This window comes from Rattus norvegicus, chromosome X, assembly GCF_036323735.1.
Source record: "Rattus norvegicus strain BN/NHsdMcwi chromosome X, GRCr8, whole genome shotgun sequence".
NCBI classification, from domain to species: Eukaryota; Metazoa; Chordata; class Mammalia; order Rodentia; family Muridae; genus Rattus; species Rattus norvegicus.
The window spans coordinates 135,182,617-135,201,527 of record NC_086039.1 but is presented as its reverse complement, the minus strand read 5'-3'; the positions used below and the strand labels follow the sequence as shown (position 1 = coordinate 135,201,527).

Sequence of the window (18,911 nt, the reverse complement as noted above, 5' to 3'; positions counted from 1 at the left end):
AAATTAACATAGATAAATCATGTTTCCCATATAAATTGTGAAAATAGTGGTAGACATTTACAAAATGAGATCAGGAAAGCAGATACAAACAGACTGTATTTTAGATGTTTTGTACACCACATTTTATTATGTGTTTGGGCTTTCTCCCCATGTTACAAGAAACACAAGCATACCAGCTCTTAAATTTAACATCTCTCTTACATCTGACAACAGACAGATTCCTGCCGTGCAAATACAGAGAAATAGATGCTTATAAAAGTAGACTAAAGTTGAGAAACTCTACGTATTTTTAAAAGAAAATTTTCCAGCCTCTGAAAACGTAAAAGATTATTGCTGTATGGAAAGGTCATTTATATGGACCAACAGCAGAAGAAACTGTCTGGATTGTAAAATGCTGGGTTAGGGAATATAGTTCTCAGCAAAATATAAGCCATCCAAGGGAGTGCGCATAACCAAAGGTTACATGCTCAGTCTTTTGCTTGGGTTCTACACATAGCCAGTGAGATGCAGCGTAATTCGTTCACTGTCCATAAAGCAGAGCCCAAGCCAAGCTTGAATTGATGTAACCTGAGGAATTAGTTATAATAGATGCGGCAATTACTTTGAATCAGACGGGACTACAATTTATACACAACCCTGCTCAATCCTGACCAGGACTATGAATTAGGTACTGCTAGTAATTTACCATTTCCAGTTTACAGTGAAGAAAGACGAGGACGGATAGGTTAAATAGCATATCTAAGACAAATGTAGAATGAAAATTCAATTTGAATTTTATATCAATGATACATAATTCTGAATGATCTATATTTATACTGAAAAATGACCATTTCCCTGAAGCTCAAATATATTCCTATTTGCAAAAATTAGACAATCTTATAAACCATGGTAAAATAGTCATTAAGAGGGGAAGTGAGAATTGGAGCCAAGGAATAAGGCATCAGAATTCAGACTTTCTCCCACTACAATCATAGAGGAGACAGGGCCACATAGCTTATATCTGGAGTGGAGAAAACAGTTGCTACTAGTAGATAAGACTCAAAGGATCATGGGTTTAAAATAACTTTGACTTCGTTAGAGTTTACTATAATTATTCTATAATCTACTAATAATGTCTTAGTGTGAATTTGTGTTTCCAAAGTGATAAGGTCTATAATATTTTAACTTTCATTTTCCTTTTTGTTCCCTGACAGAGAGATTAAAAGCAGTGTGACTCACCTTCACGATCCACTGTAACGAAAAATATTAGCTTATTGGTACTTTTGTTCGAAGCACTTTGTACTTCTAACACAACGTAGCTTTGTGCTGTCCATAAAAAGTGCTACACCATGTTCTTTTCTTCTGATATTCCTATTCTAAAATGGACACCACCAATCACTTAACAGGATCTGCTGTAAAATAGCTGATAGAGAATTGAAAACGCCACAGAAGTAATGTTTCTTTCTTTCTGTCCATTTCCCCCTTCTTCTGAGATTCTAGTACTCTTAGCCAGCACACAGGGGTCTTGGAGAGGCTGATCTTTATTTACCAAAGTTTGTGTGACTCTGAATCATCTTTATTTACCAAAGTTTGTGTGACTCTGAATCACATAAAAATCAAGGGTCAAATTAAACTAAGTGGATTCCACCTTGTCTGGTGTGAACTCGTATCATGGTAAGGGTAGAGAAGACACTGCAACACATTCTCTGCTCTTAGGGACAGGTTAGGAGGATTTTTAGAGTGGCTTCCATAGATAATATACTTTTTAAAAATTTATTTATGTATATGAGAGCTCTATCTGCACGTACACCTGCAGGCCAGAAGAGGGCATCGAATCCCATTATAGATGGTTATGAGCCATTGTGTAGTTGCTGGGAATTGAACTCAGGACCTTTGGAAGAGCAGCCTGTCCTTTTAACTGCTGCTCCATCTCTCCAGCCCTATAAAAAATACTATTAGAGTTGCAATTTATGGATTTCATAGTTTATTCTCTTTTAATGGACAGCAAGGAAGATGGCAAGGTCAGAGAACTGAAGTCATTGTAGTATTTTCCTCTTTTCGTTTTGTTTCATTTTAACAAGTGATGACATATGATGAGGGATTATGCAGAAGTAGATTCAGTAAGAACCATAAAAAGATTATCATATGAATAGATACCAAATAACTGCTACAAAGAAATGAATTAATTCTGACAGGTGGTATATATGATACTAGCTTAAAACAAAGGGTCTGGAACTAGACTACTAAAGGCCAAATCTCAGTTTAGTCTACATGTGCACCCCACGTATGCACATATGGTCTTCAGTGAAGTATTTTTTTAAACCTGTACCACAGATTCATCATTTTCCAAAAAACAAAGAAATAAAAATACTCAAAATTGACTTAAAGTTACAAATGAAGGTTCTTCTTCTTTAAACGTCATTAAAGCATGATATGTCTACAGTAAGCTGCACACATGTGAAGGGTTCAACAGCTCAGTCAATTTTCACAAAGTCATTTAATCCATGAATTTGTCATTAACCTCAACAGAAAGCATTATACCTGTACCCAGATGCTATCAGGACACTGTCACCTCAGCCCAATGTTGTCCTCTTCTTTGTCTTCAAAGTTTATAAATCCACACTTGAATTTTTCTACAATAAAAGGCTGAGAAGAGAGTCTGGTGCATAGTGAATACTAAATAAAGTTGGCAGCTGGATTTTCACAACAAGAAGAAACTTTGTATGGTTCAAAGATAGAATTCATACAAAGAATAATAAAACAAAAGGAAACTTTTGAGATGAAAGCAATGTAGATGATAAGTTAAATGCAGGAAGCCAATCTGGCAAGCTGAAGTTTTCAAACTTCCTTCTATGAATAATATCCAGTGTGTTTCCTGAGAAAAACACACCCATTGTATCTGCCAGTATGGTTCAGCATGATCCAGTTAAAAACTTTTCTGAAATTGTTGACTGACTAATAGATGAAAAGTAAGCCTAGCAAATGCCTCAGTTTCCTTACTGTTACATGAAAGAGATTTTGGCTGTCTCGAATGTGACTCACAACACTGACTTTTTCTTAAATTTATTTTTTGTTTTTGAGATATTTCATATATGCATACCATATTGGTATTATTTGGAGCCCTTCCCTCCTCCCTGCAACTCCTTTCATGCCCCTCTACTACGTCTCCAATTCACGACCTCTTCTTCAATGATTATTGTTACACACGCACGTCCCCTCTGTTGTGTCCATTTAGTGATGCTCTAGTGTATACGTGTTAAGGGATGACCCTTGTAATTGGATAATCTATTAGGTAATCCATCCTGGGAGCAGAATTTTTCTCCCATTTCCAGCAGTCATTGATTGTCTTAAGCTCTTTATAGAGGTGGGGCCTTGTGAGCTTTCCTTCAGACTTGTCAGCATGTCAGCTGCTGTTGTCCCCATGCAGGTCTTGTTTAAGCTACCATATTGTGAGATTTCATGGGCCGGCAGCGACATTTAATGGTTTTCTAGAAATATTTCTTTTTCAGATTAATTATTTATACTGAATTTTGTATGTTCATGCATGCTCAAGAGTGTATTTGTTTGTTCACATATGTCAGCATTCATGTGAAGGTCAAAGGACAACTTACAGATATTGGTCCTCTCTTTCCACCATTTGGGTCCTGGGGCTCAATCTCAGGTCATCAGGTTTAATAGCAGACATCTTTCTCTTCTGGGCAATCTTGCTGACCCCTGAAAACATTTCTTTAAAAACAAAAAGCAGAGTCTGAAAATTTACAAGAATTATTTTATAGCTGATTAGGAAATCTAGAGTCGCAGTGAAACATGACTTTTTTCTAAATGAAGAGGGATTTCTGTGAGGAGGACTCCTGTCAGACAAATCCATTAGTGCTCCTTTGAGAAAGCAAGTACAGAACAGACATGAGAAACCAAGGGACGCAATTTCTATTTTTTTTAAAGCCCTTGACAAGATTCTCTTTTGTTGAAATTTTGTTATTTGTAAATGAGTCCCTGTGGGGTTTGGAGGAAGGGAAGCAAACTGGCAGAATTGACCAGAGGATAGGGAAGCGGGTGCTTCTCGGGCTAAGGGCATGTGAGCCCATGTTTGTTCATTATTATAAATGAGGAAAGGTCCAGTACACAGGAAGACACAAAGAAATGGTATTTTTGTGTCTGCACACTCACCTCTTCTTCCCAATGAAATGTGAAGCTGAAGGAGGGAGAATAATAAGACAATGTCCCAAAGTAGGGTCAGAGGGAAAAATGTTATCTCAGTATGATAAAATGCTGTTTGTGTGGGGGCTTCTATGTGCAGCCAGGCTGACATTAAACTTGAGTCCTCCCCTGGCTAGGGTTACAGATGTGTAACCCATACTGTCTAAGGCAAAGCATTTACGAAAGAAAAACCCATGCAATAGCAAGAACGAAATGTATTGTTATCCAGGAATCTGGAAGGTAATGTAGGAATTGAAAGTTCTTTCTGGACTGATTTCAGCTCGCTGGACTGTTTTGGCCAGGAAGCCCAAGAAAATTTGGTGCAATGATAGAAAATAAGCTAGAAAAAAATGGCATGTTATCCAATCTTTGGAGAAAAATTAAAACTTTGTTGCAGCCATATCTGGAACACGACGTTTGGTTGAAGGAATCCCAAATCAAGAAAAAGGCAAAATGATGTGGAAGTGCTGAACAGATGAACGGCAAGATGGTGGACTAAGAAGAAGCCACACAGAGACACAGAGTAAACCGCAAAAGCTAGAAATAAAAGAAATGCCAAAGTTAATGAGGATGCTAGAACCCTTAACAGTGGGCACATATTTAGGACACATGTCGTGTGTTCCACATGTCTAAGCACAATACAGGCACTGGATCATTCAGTATCTATTTACTTTATAACGTAGATTCCACAGCTCACCTCATTATAAAGATGTCATGAAGGATGTGGACAGAGTAAATAATGATCAAAGCTATTTACAGGCAAGAGCTCGGCACAGACCTTTAAACTCGGAAGAGTCAATCCAAGACAAACAAAAGGAAGCAAGACTATGCAGTGGGCAGTAAAACTTGAGCTCACCACATCCCGTGACAGTACAAATTTTATAGATTGCAACTCAAGGAGGCTTTAGACTACCTTTTAAAAGGTAAAAGGCAGGACATGGTAATAAGGAACACCCATTCAGAGCCTGCCCCACATGTGGCCCATACATATACAGCCACCCAATTAGACAAGATGGATGAAGCAAAGAAGTGCAGACCAACAGGAGCCGGATGTAGATCGCTCCTGAGAGACACAGCCAGAATACAGCAAATACAGAGGCGAATGCCAGCAGCAAACCACTGAACTGAGAATAGGTCCCCCGTTGAAGGAATCAGAGAAAGAACTGGAAGAGCTTGAAGGTGCTCGAGACCCCAAAAGTACAACAATGTCAAGCAACCAGAGCTTCCAGGGACTAAGCCACTACCTAAAGACTATACATGGACTGACCCTGGACTCTGTCCCCATAGGTAGCAATGAATATCCTAGTAAGAGCACCAGTGGAAGGGGAAGCCCTGGGTCCTGCTAAGACTGAACCCCCAGTGAACTAGACTATGCGGGGAGGGTGGCAATGGGGGGAGGTTTGGGAGGGGAACACCCATAAGGAAGGGGAGGGGGGAGGGTGATGTTTGTCCGGAAACGGGGAAAGGGAATAACACTTGAAATGTATATAAGAAATACTCAAGTTAATAATAAAAAAAGAAAGAAAGAAAAAAGAAAAAAAATAAAAGGTAAAAGGCAGGACATGGTAATAAGAGGATCTTGTAAATTGCTATCAACCTGAGAGTGTCACAGAGGATGACGGCCTACTTCTCATATCAATACATCTCTACATTCCATTTAAAACTTTTGGCTGGATGAATCCAAATTCTGGCCATGTGTGGCATTTGTAATGGAAGTGGTGCAAGAGTACACCGGTTCCTTGTAACTCCAACAAGCTGATAGCAAATTATATTATGCACACAGACTTCTATTTAAAAGCAAAGCGCTACACTCTGGAGAAATGAAATCGTTTGGAAAGATGACATGCTGAAGAGTCCCAAAAGACACTTAGCCCAAAGAGAGGGACCCCCGCACCATGTTTAGCAACTATCATCTAAGTCAGCAGTTATTTGGGGGTTGTTTTGTGCCTATATATATTTAAATACCCACTTCAAACAAATTCATTGCATTCAGGAACATCAGAAAATAAGCTAAGAAGAAAGTCTCTCTGATCAAAACTTACATAGTGGCTTCTCCGGTGCACCAGCCCTCACGAAATGCAGCAGACCTGTCTGTCCACTCACCCCGGCTCACAGTCTTCTGCCTTGTGGCTCCGACACTGCTGGTTTGGACTAATCCAGCACCCTACCTTGAAGTTTAAGGCCTCTACCCTAATTGAAACACTGTATATGTTCTGTGAGAACAAAGAAAAGGAGAAAGATTAAGAGTGACCACCTAGTTCATAGACTGCTACTCTTATCAACCGGCAGGAAATACAAAAAGAAACAAACAACTAGGAGAGCAGAGAAGCAACGGAAGCTAAAGAAACACTTGAAGATATCATTGATCTAGGAGGATATTTGTGCATAAATCTTCCTCTTTAAAAAGATGGGAACTAAATGTCGTTTTAAATGTTGGTATAAGTAGATAGATAGCTGGGCCAAAGCCCCTGCGCCAAAACAATGAAGCTAATTGGTCTAGCCTCTGGCTTCTTTAACTTCTGACAGCATGCAGGGAAGCCAGTACTTCCCTTGGCAGCAATCCCTGATTGAGGGAGCTGGTGAACAAAGAGCATTCAAGTTGGTCTGAGGCCCCGGTACCTACGTAGCAGAGGGCTGCCTCATCTGGCCTCAGTGGGCGAGGACACACCTAATCCTGTAGAGACTTGAGGCCCCAGGGAGGAGGATGCCCAGGAAGGGGGTACCCTCTCAGAGGCAAAGGGGAAGGGGAATGGGGGAAGAGCTCCAACCCCCTCCATAGCTCTTATATAAATGAAATAAGTTTTAAAAATAGAAAAATGTTAATACTCAGTAAATATAGTGCCTTATTTGAAGTTGCAAGAAGAGATAGTTTAGAGGCAACAATCTCTTCTGGCCCTCATACAGTCATTAGTTTTTGCCCGTTAGTTCACCACTTGGAACTTGTATTTCCTGATCTATAAAATGTAGACAATGCCTTTGCTTTCCATTATACCTTTTAGGGGCTTGGGATGTAGTTCAGTTGGTAGAGTGCTTGCCAAACATATATGAAGTTTGATCTCACATAAAAACTAGGCATGACAGCATGCTCCTATAATCCAAGAAAATGGAAGCCGGATGCAGCAAGATTAGAAATTCAAGGTCATCCTTTGATATATGACAAGTTCAAGGGCAACAGGCAATATATGATATCCCGTCTCAAAATCAGTAACAACAACAAAAATATAGTTTAGAACACTTGGGTGTATGTCCATCTATTTAATACTTGAAGCCATTCTGTAGTAATTGTGTCTCCCATTTTCCAAACAAAGGAATCAAAGTTCTTAAAGGTTAAAAATCTTTTCTTGCAATGACATATGAAAAGGCCAGTGTATGAGGAGAAGAGTTATCTCTCTAAGATGCTGAGTTGGCATAGACTTAGAGAATCTGCCAATCAGAGAGTCATGATACGTGGCACATGAACCATGGCATCAAGGTTTTGAGTATATTGGAGTCTTAGTCTGGATGTCCTGGGTGAGGCTGCACCTTCAGTCTACACTTCCTTGTGGGACATGAGGACAATAAGGCTGCTTTACCACCACACGTTTAGGTTTCTGGATATGGAGGAATCAAGCTGGTACTGACCTAGAAGCTTCCTGTCTGCTGCCTAACTTTTAGAGGACTAGAAAGTGTTATGCAGGCTTCTCGGGGAATAACACTTCCAATAGTCTTACCTACTTGGAACCCCTGTGAACAAAACGAATGCCTACCATGGCAAGGTACACCTGTGTGAATAATAGTGACACACATGTTATGTAGATAAACAACTACTTTCTGGTTGAATTTAAGGCCTTCACGGGTGGAAACTCGTGACTGGTACTGTAAGTCTGGCCATTAACCCATGTTTGGGGAGCTCACAGGACCTAGAAGTCAAGCTGCTATAATTATTCTGCTAAATGGACATAGTGTCAAACTGCCCTCTTAACACATATCTCTTTACCAGTGGATGCATGCAGCTTTCAGAAAATTCTAGGACAATTTTCTTTAGAGCAGTGGCCAATGGTTAACACAGAGTCACAACTAATGACAGTGCAGAGAATGAGTGCTCAAGGAGTGTGCAGCCACATCTATATCAACCCCCTTCAAGTTTCATGGCCAATCTTTGAAAAGGTCAGAAAGGACAAAAGTCAAACAGTGTCCTTTAGACATGACAGGACCACCACTCTAATGATGTCAGAGCAGCTGCGGTTGCCTGCATAATACCTGCACAAAAACAAGCCAGTCAACATTCCAGCTCACGAGAGGGGAGGAGCTCATGAGCCCCTGCTCAACAACTGGGATTAGCAACCCTTTCCAGATTTGGATTTCCCTTCCTGAGTATTTCCTCCTGAAACATTTTCTTTTTCTTGCTGAGACTATATTTGGTGGTGGGTGCAAGCAAAATTTTTTATTTTCCCGATTCTCTTGTCTGTTCCTAGCACAAGGCCACTATGTACCTTCTGGGGAGCCTGAGACAGCAACATAGATGATGGTGGCCTGAGCTCAAACTTGTTTTAAAGTAGCCATCTCTCTGGGGTAAAGTGTGTGCTGTATATCCCGTTACAGCAAAGGTGCAGAGCAAAGGCTGTGTTCTAAGTCACTGCCTGGCAGTTGTCTGCAACTAATCTGTTAGTGTTAAACACAATGAGTGCAGCTGCCCGTGTTTATATATTAGAGGATTTTTCTTTTGGAAACAGCCAGCCAATAGAAGAAAAGCTAACCTTAGATTTAGGCTTCCAGATCGGAACTCATACGTCCCGTGCATTTTGAGGGGATGGGGAGGTCTTGGAGAATCTTGCTTTTTAATGATGTTGGATATTTCAACGGCCAATCTTGGGAAACTGAAACGCACACATGAAACTCGGCTCTAATTATAAGAATGTACTTTTTTTTCAGCTCTCCAGGCAGAGACACTTTGGCTTAGGGATTCCATACAGGGTGTCTGGGCCTGCTCAGTGCTGCTAAGCTATCAGGTACTTGCCTGTACCAACCTGCCCACACTACTTGAAAACAGGCCTCCCTCATTCTTTCAGAATTCATGACTTCTGTCCTGAACCATTCACCCCAGCTTATCTTAGACTCCGATTCCGAACTCCCTCAGTCTCTTAAAGTTTCTGACTCTGTGACTCATTTTTCCTTCGCCTGCCTTGCCTCACCCCAGGACTTGGCACTTAGGATTACTTATCCGACTTGAACCTTGTGCAGTCCTCTTGAGCCTTCCTGGTTGCACTGCTCTCATCCGTGGGAGAATAGACCAGGAGAACCAGCATTCATCCGGAGATCAAACACTTTCACAGGGGCTGCTGGGCTCGCCTTAGGGCATACGTGCGTATTGTAAATCCCACAATTTACAAGCACAAATAAATACACATGGTATTTAGTACTTCTTTGATTGGAGGAATTAATATATTTAAAACCTCCCTTCTCTGCAACTCTCCCAGAAAGACACCCATTAACTGCTGGCTATGACTTAGTAATTCTGCTACTCAAATATCTTTTTTATTTTCTTTCCAGACAGGGTCTTATGTGGCTCAGGATAGCCTTGAACTCCCTATGTAGCCAAGGATAACCTCAACTTCTGATCCTCCGGTATCTCCAGACTGACAGACTTACAAGTGTGCTCTTGCACAGCTGTTTTTGTATCACACATCCTAGGACCAACTGAGCTACACCCCAACCTTTGTGCATTTTATCTCTTGAATTCATCTTTTTTCCCTAGAGGTGCATGTAATGTTCTCTGAAAACTGGGGTCCTGCCTTCAGTGTCTCACTCTTCACTATGGTGTTGTCTGAGAGCCTGTTACCCTCTGCCAACCCAATCTCGACACTGACAACAGTGATCACTGATCTGATCACGATGCTGCCGTTCTTACACTTCTTCCTGCCCATGTATATTAGTGAAGTCTATTGTGTACAGGGAGGGATTTCCTGTAATATAGACTTTTCTACTTGAGGGCAATACTAGTCTAGTGAGTGTGTGTTGCATTTTAGAATAGCTCCATGGCGATTAGGACGTTTTAACAAAAGTCCTATCACTTACATACTATTTTGTGTCTATATTTGAGGACTGTGTACTCTTTAGCTACAGTAGATGTTAAGTCCTATAAGATGGATGTAAATTTTTAAAACGAAATGCATGCGTTTGATCAATTTGGCTAAGTGAATGGGGACTTCTCAGAACAAAACAAAATCAAATGTTCAGTGCTATAGAATGTATTCATTAGGTCTCATTCAGAGGCTAGCACAGATCTTTAGTGTTTAGAGCATGCAATGGCTAAGGTCAAAGTTGGTGGGTCAATTTCCATTTGTTTAAGTTAGCCTCATCGAGTTTCAGGGGCATAGTTTGTAACCCTAACCTCTCTCAGCTCTTGCACAACTGAAAGTCCCAATGAAACATGGAAAAAGAGTAAAGATAAATCCATTCCACGACTTGACCCTTTTTATTTAAAAATGCAAATAAACAGCCAGGTCCTCAATATTATATTTGGGTTTTGTATGTGATATTCTCCAGAGAAATTCCAGTAATAATTACTTACAGAAAGAAATAATAGAGTTCTTCGAAATGCTTATCTAGTCTACTTAGGCAAACTTAATTTAATGAAGTGCCCTTTGGTACTAAAAACTTAATCAACAACAACAATGTAGTTTTAGATAAACACTGAACATTTCTACTTACTAATTTCTGTATTCTTTTTAGAATGAATAATGCAGCATGGCCAAGTTTATACCAGCATTGGCAGAGATTTGGCGAATGTCAGGCTTAAGCTTAATACATAGATATGTGGTAGCACTCCCTGAAAAGACTCTTAGCTGAAAACTTCAGGTCTCTGCTTGTTTATTCTAGGAGATAGAAGAACCCATTGTTAACAGGCAAATAGATTTGAAAGGAATGATCCACCCTTAGCATATCAGTATTAATTAATGCATCAGATCCTTTCCACCTAAAGTTAAATGTAAAAAGGTACCCCAAGGAAAACATCTGCCTGGTGTCTTCAGAAGGGAGAATAGCACAGTGAAGGTTCAAGATCCCAACAAATGGACTCCCATTGCATCCACACATGGAGCAGAACTGGAAGCAGAGGCAAGTATTACCTACACACTGAGGTCTGATTTTTGGTCCGCCAATCCAAGGAAACATGCAGTATCCCTTAGAGAAGCACTCCAGGGGAAGAGGATATGGTGCATGATCCTTTTGAGCCTTGCTTACCATTTTTATTTATGTAAAACTTTGGAGAAAATAACATTTGTCTTTCGGTCCATGAGCCTGAGCACATATTTTTTGTTGATTCGCAGTCACAAACAAAGCTCAAATCACGAACCCACCACTGCCGCAGTGAGACCTGGCCTCTGACCGAAAGCCCAGTTCTGATGGAATGTTCAAAGTTTGCTGTTCACTGTAACCTGCCCAATGAAAAAAAATAAAACCCTGGCAGACATTTTCTGCTCAGCAGCATAGGGGATACAGCCGAAGAGTGAGGGTAGTGGACTCTGCATCTCGATTCCTTCTTATCTTTTCTGCCTAGCTGTCCTATGCAAGGGATATTTTATTTAGTCGCCAAAGGCTCATTCTTAGGCACAAAACCGTAATTTGGGTCTCCTAAGTTCAAGAACTTTAAGGTTGTAGGGATTTGGGGACAGCTCAGTTAAAGAAGCTTAGCATGGGTTTGGCCCTGGGTCACCTCTCTAGTAACCACATTGTGTGCACATGCTTGCATGTGTGCGTGTGTACATGTATACACAAACGAGGCAGGAGCAACTCAACAGAATAATGGCCAACATTTACATATGGCACCTTGTAACGTGTAATACACAGTTATATGCATATGGTCAATTCCTACACCAGACCTGTGTGGTAGGTTGTGGTATCTTGGTTTTTCCTACAAGGCATTTTCAGGATTAAAAAAAAAATGCCCCAAGTTTCATGGCTCATAAACGGTGAACATTCCAGCCTGGATTCCAAACTCCAGGCTCTTGGTAGCATCATAGTGATGAGGATTCCCAGTCTAACGTTTTGAAATTTAATTAATTTATTTTATGTGTGTATGAGTGATGGGTGTGTGTGTGTGTGGGAGTGTGTGTGTGTGGTGGTGGTGCATATGCTTGTGGAAGCCAGGGACTTCAGATACCCTGCTCTATCGATTTCTGCCTTGATCCTTTCAGACTTGGAGTTTGCAAATGGTCAAAAGTTCCAGCGCTCCTCTTATCTCCACTTGCCACAGTACATAGGGTTACAGTGCTGGGCCGACAGGTATGTAGTCAGGTTGCTGGCACTGTGATTCAAACTCTATTTCTTGTGCTGGTGCAGAAAGTACATTTTTCTGTCGATCACTAGATGCTATTCATTTTGCTTGTGTTCTGGTTTTCACAACTATTATTGAGCTTCCAACATCTTCCGTGCCCCTAGTGTAAGCCACTGTTACTTCCACCAGCATGAGGAGGCATGATTTGGTCTGTTCATGCTTTCTGATCTGCTTTCCATGAGGCTACTCCAGTGACCTATTTAGCAAAGCAAATGTGAGCATGATGCCTCCTATCTTCCAAATTCTCAGTGGCTCTCTAGTACCTTCTGAATGAAGCCCCAAATCCTTAGCATGGCCCCTCATGGCCCTCCCTTTTCTTCTTCTGTGCCCCATGATGACAGGAACCAGTACTTGTCTCCCTGAACTTCTCATATTTTTAACTGTTCCTTTGATTGGAGAAAGTTCTTCGTCCTACAGTCTACCTTATTATGTAGGTGGTGCAATTCCTCGGTAAGATTTTTCTCTTACCTTGATGTATTGTGTCTGAATTTATCTGCATGAAACTCCTGCATGAAACAGATTTAGTTGTGGTTACTGACATACATATCCCTTTGCCTCACTAAACTCTGGGACAACAATGAAAGTCATATTTCATGCAAAGTACATTCAGTGTGTTTTGCCTAGCACGATGCTTACAACAGGGTAGTAAGAAGCATAACTATATTAACTACTTCAAACCCAAGTAGCAGTTAGGATCTACTATATGCCTGCCTCGTGAAGTACAGAGAGGTACTACATATAAGCTTTGCTGAGAAAGAATTGCACAATTTATTTTGCTAAGAACTGTATAAAACACTTTATAATTGACAGATTGTGTGGAACTGCCCGAAAGTCTACAGCCATTCAGAAGATTTGAAACTAGGGAGATATCTCTTTCAAAGATGGTGATTATTTATGATGGTTCAACAGCAATTGAATATTGACCATCTGGTAACTGTCATAGCACTCATTGTAAATCAGATTTAATAAACCCAAGGCCTTTTAGGAGAGAAGGTGTTTCGTGCTATTTAGGGAGAAATACCTTCCCTCAAGAGAGCAAGTAATGGAAAGTGTGCAGAAGCAGAGACTGAATGCTTCCTGGTGTTAGGAAGGAGAATGCTAGCTAGTAGGGATGTAGTATGGCTGGAATATCTTTATTAAGGGACTTCCTACTTGGTACTTCTGGTGGACAGATTAAGGCATGACTGCTTTACATTTAACTAAGCAGTTTGAGGAAAGGAGGGTGAACATTTGCTGCTACTCACTGAGTTTTGTCTCCTAGGGTAGCACTAGGGAGACCTTTAAATTCCATAGCCCAGTGCTGCTCTGCTTCTGCCTTTTGCCGCCTGTAAGAACACAGTATGCTTTCTTTTAATGCTTCTCTCCAGGACTAGGGAACCAACTGAAAAGTTACATCCCTTTGCTCAAAGGTGATGCTAGCACATGCAATCACCAAGATGTGAAAATAAACAAAACGTCCATCAGTACATGAGTAGACACACATTCCACACATGAGTGCAATATTATTTAACCCTAAAAAGAAGAATCTTGCCATTTACCACAAGGATAAATCTTAAACATATACTAACTGAAGTAAGGCAGAAACAAAAGAATAAACACTAAACGATTCTCTTCCTCTTCTTTTATTTAACAGAAGTAAAAAACACTTCAGAAAATAAGAGAAATGTCGAACACTTTGGCAATGTCAGATTTTAAATAAACATTAGTATATATTTTAAAATTGATCAAATTCTATAAAATCAATTCTGTAAAAAATAAAAGCTCTCTCAGTAATATATTTAGGTTTAAGTATTTATAAATGCATATTATTTGTATTTTGAAATGAAAGCATAGTTTGGACTGCTAGATTCTGTCTTTTAAATTTAGGGAGTGGAAAGAAATTCTAAATAATGGAGTGGAAACATTAACCAATTCACTTAATGTGCACACAATGAATATTTATGTATTATGAATATTTTTGTATGTTATTTGTGTCTAATGAATTTGCTCTTATGCATGCATATATATACATGTATATATGTATATGTATGTATTTTAAACAAAATCAGCTCCCAGGAACCTAAGCTATAGCTTGACAAAATATAATCTGAAAATCAGAGAGAATCTTTTGGTCTTCCCATCACATTTAGCTAGCCACAGCTGCACCCTACAAACCACAAAGAGATTTCTTAAGATATATTGTCTGCTTTCTTTCCAAGATTCAATACTTAACATTTGAATGACAACATACGTATTAGAATGAGAACTGAAAATTTTGTAGCCTAGGAGTGTGGAGTAACATTGTGCAGGTGAATGCCATTCTGTTCATGCTGTTTAAGGCCCTTCTGATGGCCACTAGAGGTTGATGACAGTGAAGGAAGACAGCAACAGAGAGTATAGACAGATGTGACTGCTGTCATCAGGGTAAGATAAGGATATTTTATCCATGGATGGCAGAGTAGGAACTGAAGAGGAGCGGTACTTAGTGTTGGAAGTGGCAAGGTAGATGGTACTTGCAGAGTGTTTAAATTGGGGCACATGATAGGACTTCAGAAATAAATGAAATTAGTCTCTAGATTTCTTGCTTGAGAACCCAAGCCATTTCTGGATCCAATTCCTATTATCAATCATTTGAGAAATGATTCCATTTATAGAATGTCTGTGTTGATTTATTATTGTTATCCCCATTATTGTTGATGTAAATCCCTTTATGCACTTCCTCCTGCAAATAGCATAGGTCTGTAGAGGGATAAGAACATTTTTAAAAAAATGTTCTTCTTAAGATCTTGGAAGATAGCTCAGCAGTTAAGAATGAGAATTGTTCCTGTAGTGGATCAGTTTGGTACCCAACAGCCATATCAGGTGGTTCCCAAACACTTGTAACACCAGCTACAGGCAATTCAATGTCTCTGGTCTATGTGGACACGTGAATTCACATGCATATGCCTCCAGACATACATAAACACATAAACACAATTTAAAAATAATACACATAAATCTTAAAATATCCTTCCTTCTAAAAGATCCAGACAGGTATTTTGGAGCTCATATAGGAAACAATATTTGAACACCAAATCAGCCAGCCTTTATGGAGTATGAACTATATGCAAAAGTTTGAATGCAAATTCTTTTGTAGGATACACGAAAGTATAAACATAACCCTTGCTTTTAAATTGTGCAATTTATAACAGAATTATCTCTTAGCTAGATCAAGAATGGGAGGAGAAGGTGACATCATCTGTCATCTATGAACACTTAATTGAGGTATGTTAGGAAAATGAACAGAAGATGTTTCCTGGGGACACTGGCCTAAATCCTAGCTAGTGAGGAGGCTGAAGTAAGAGAATCACAGCTTCAAGAGTGCATGCCAAGCTGCAGACTGAGGACAAGGCCAAGTCCTGCAAATTAAGAATGTCTCCAAAGTAAAAGTATGAATATATTCACTAGGAATATTATTCAGATTCAGGGGTAGAGTTCTTATTTAGCATACTCTAGCTTTAGGTTTAACCACCTGTGGGGTGTGTGTGTGTGTGTGTGTGTGTGTGTGTGTGTGTGTGTGTGTAGGAGGTAGCAAGATCCTAGGCCCTGGGAGTCATGACAAAGTAGGCTCAGTCACTAGCCCTCAATAAACCAACCAAAGAAAGACTACTGAAAGACAGGAAAAGATAAAATTTCTTCAATGTGGCCACATTGGGAAGAGACACAAAGAGGCTGAAATGAACTCCTTCTATGTTTATATTGACTGTTTTGACATGAGGTTTACAATTAAAAACAAGGCAAGAGCTGTGCCTAACCAAGCAACCCTGGTCAAGGTGTGGTCCTGCCCATCACCAAGAGCTCCAGTCTCTTCTACAAGGGTATCTGATGAGCTGTCAGAACTGTGTAAATATCTTTCTCCCCCTGGCTGACTGACCAGGTATCAGCCTAAAATGAACACAGCAAATAAGATGTGGTCAGAGAATGCAGCTGGTGGGCAAAGATTGGTTTAAGAGCAAAGCACTGGGGTAAAAAACAAGAGTCCATAGCATGAGCCTAGGTGTATACCAAGAGACAATACAGGGCACGATACAGGAGAGAGCTCATAAAACATGACTTGGGCTGGAGCCTAGGTGAAAAGTAAAATTCCTGGGGCCCTGCTGTAAGAATATACTGTTGTACTGGAAGTGAGGGGATTAAATGGAAAGTTCAAACTGGGTTCAGAGAGCAGGCATTGTTTTCCATGTAGGAGAGAAACAAAACAGAGCAGTACCCCTCCAGGAACCAATATTAAAATCAAAGAGAGTTGCTCCACTCTGGCCTAGAGGGTGAAAGGAAGGGGAGCTAACCAGAATCCTCATCCCTCTAAGACATGTGATCAAACTGGAATTCCACACAGATTCTGAATAGGTCCCACCTAGGGCCTTTAGCTATGCAGTTTTGGGAACTGAGCCTGGGAAAAAGAGCCTCTACTGATTACGTAGTATTCAGTTTGAAATTTCTTTGTTTCACGGATATGTTTTTTTTTTCCTGAAAATTGCTCTGCAGATTCTCCATACACAAAGTAGATCTCAGACAAATAAAATCAAATCCACATGAAATAGAAGAAGATGTGATGATGGACAAGAGAATGTGATTAGCAAGCATGTGGATGAAATGACCACCAGCCTTGAGTAAGAAAACCCCCAGTTAGCTAGGTTTAACCGCAACACTTGGGAGGCAGAGGCAAGTCGGTCTCTGAGTTTAAGGCCGGCCTGATTTTTAGAGTGAGTTCCAGGACTGTCAGGACTACACAGAGAAACGCTGTCTCAAAAAAGAAAATAAATTAAAAGAAAGAAAACCTCCAGCCCCATCACACATAACATCTTATGATTCTGAACTACACTGACACTGAGAGACCATTTTTCATGGACTGACATTTAGATTTTATCTTCCCTTGCCTTGTGGAAATATCCATTCCTATTAAGCTGAAATATTGTTACCTGGAATGAATAACATTTAATACAATCTTTAAATTTCATTTGTATTCATTGAGCAAACACAAAGGCCCTGGGGTTATGTTAGGGATGAGCATCTATCTAATCCCTAATCCAGATACCGGAAGTCAAAGTTAACCAGAATTTAGGGTGAGAAGGTATAAGTGGGCAAGGCCAGGGTAATAAAGAAGGTGGACTTTTGTAGATGCTTAAAAGTCTCTGAGACTGGAGATTTATGAGAGACTACAATTTAAAAAATGCAACCATGTAGGAGATGGGAAAGGGTGAGGAGGGACCATCGAGGGTGGGTGGGTGGGGTCAATTTAACATTAGGAGAAGAAAGCAGAGGCAGAAAGGAAAATAGTCAAACCAAGTTCCCTGAGTGTTAGTTCATAGAAGAGCAGCTGGCATTTTAAAATAAGTGGGATGGAGGGAGGAGAGAAAGAAGGAGAGACCTTGAAGTGCTGTCGACCCTGCGTAACCTTTGGTAAGGGTGAAGACTGCTACCACTGGAACAAAAGCAGCTATATCAGTAAACCTAAAGCCAACTTGAAAAAAGAGGAAGTGAGGAAAGTTTGTTTGTGTGCTCTGGTGGCAGGAAATCCGGTGACTAACCTTATTTCACACATTTCAGATTATTCAAAGGTTTCTTTCCTCTCTTACAAACAGTGCTGTCAAAGTGGGAGGGGTCTCCTCACAGGCACTGCTGTCTGGGGAACTCCAACACCTTTGCTAAGGAAACCAATCCAATTTGAGCTGCCCTTTACTGTGTGAAGCGATGCTTTAGGGAACATGGAGCCCTGCTGCTGCCAATCCATACAGTCATGCTACATTAACAAATGTGATTCGACTGCACTGAATAAAAATGCCAACATATTGGAAGCCAATGCAATCAACAGGCTAACCACCTTTTACTTGTAGGACTGCTTTTATAGGACTGAAAGCAATTGTTACTTCTGAGCTATCATCATTTCCTCAGAATTGGTGGGAGTCTGGGCTGTGATGTGGACTCCCTGGGGTTGAAGAGAAGATTGGGAAGGTTTTCAAGGATGGTCGATCAGGCAGTCATAAAATAACAGTGGCCAAGCAAGTGGTGACATGTGTTCCTGCAAGGACACTATAATGGGATACAGCCCCTCTCCTGGGCTAGGCTAGCCCATTAACAGAGAGACTTAGGGGTCCAAGCACCTGGAGTTTACACTTCAAGCTGAAGGTACAATTGTGTCAAGAGGATTGTGGAAGTGTCTTCACTTAACTGGGAGTGAAAATCAACCTCAGGCAAATGCATGAGGATTGTTCCTAGAAGTCTGTTAAAGGCGTGAGCAATTTTCTGAAGCCAACTGAAAGAAGAAAGGTGAAAAAACCCTCTGCCGTTTATGTGGAGAGCTGGCATAGTTGAGGCCAAACAACCAGATTTTCTAAATAATCCACAGCTACCTCATTATAATATACCACACACCACTACTCTTCTCGGGGGAGTCAACAAGAGT

At 40.4% G+C, this 18,911-nt stretch overlaps 1 protein-coding gene across 2 annotated transcripts in view; it reads right to left on the bottom strand.

Annotated features, from left to right (window-relative positions):
- Stk26 (serine/threonine kinase 26) overlaps positions 1 to 6,352 on the bottom strand; it is a 64,819-nt gene extending 58,467 nt beyond the window's left edge. For both annotated transcript variants that reach the window (XM_063280092.1, XM_063280093.1), the window contains exons 1-2: positions 6,219 to 6,352; positions 3,591 to 3,705 (exon numbers count right to left, since the gene is read on the bottom strand). In XM_063280092.1, coding sequence (XP_063136162.1) covers positions 3,591 to 3,703 — 113 coding nt within the window. In that variant the 5' untranslated portion in view covers positions 3,704 to 3,705; positions 6,219 to 6,352. The remainder of the gene's footprint in view (positions 1 to 3,590; positions 3,706 to 6,218) is intronic.
- Positions 6,353 to 18,911: the final 12,559 nt, after the last annotated feature.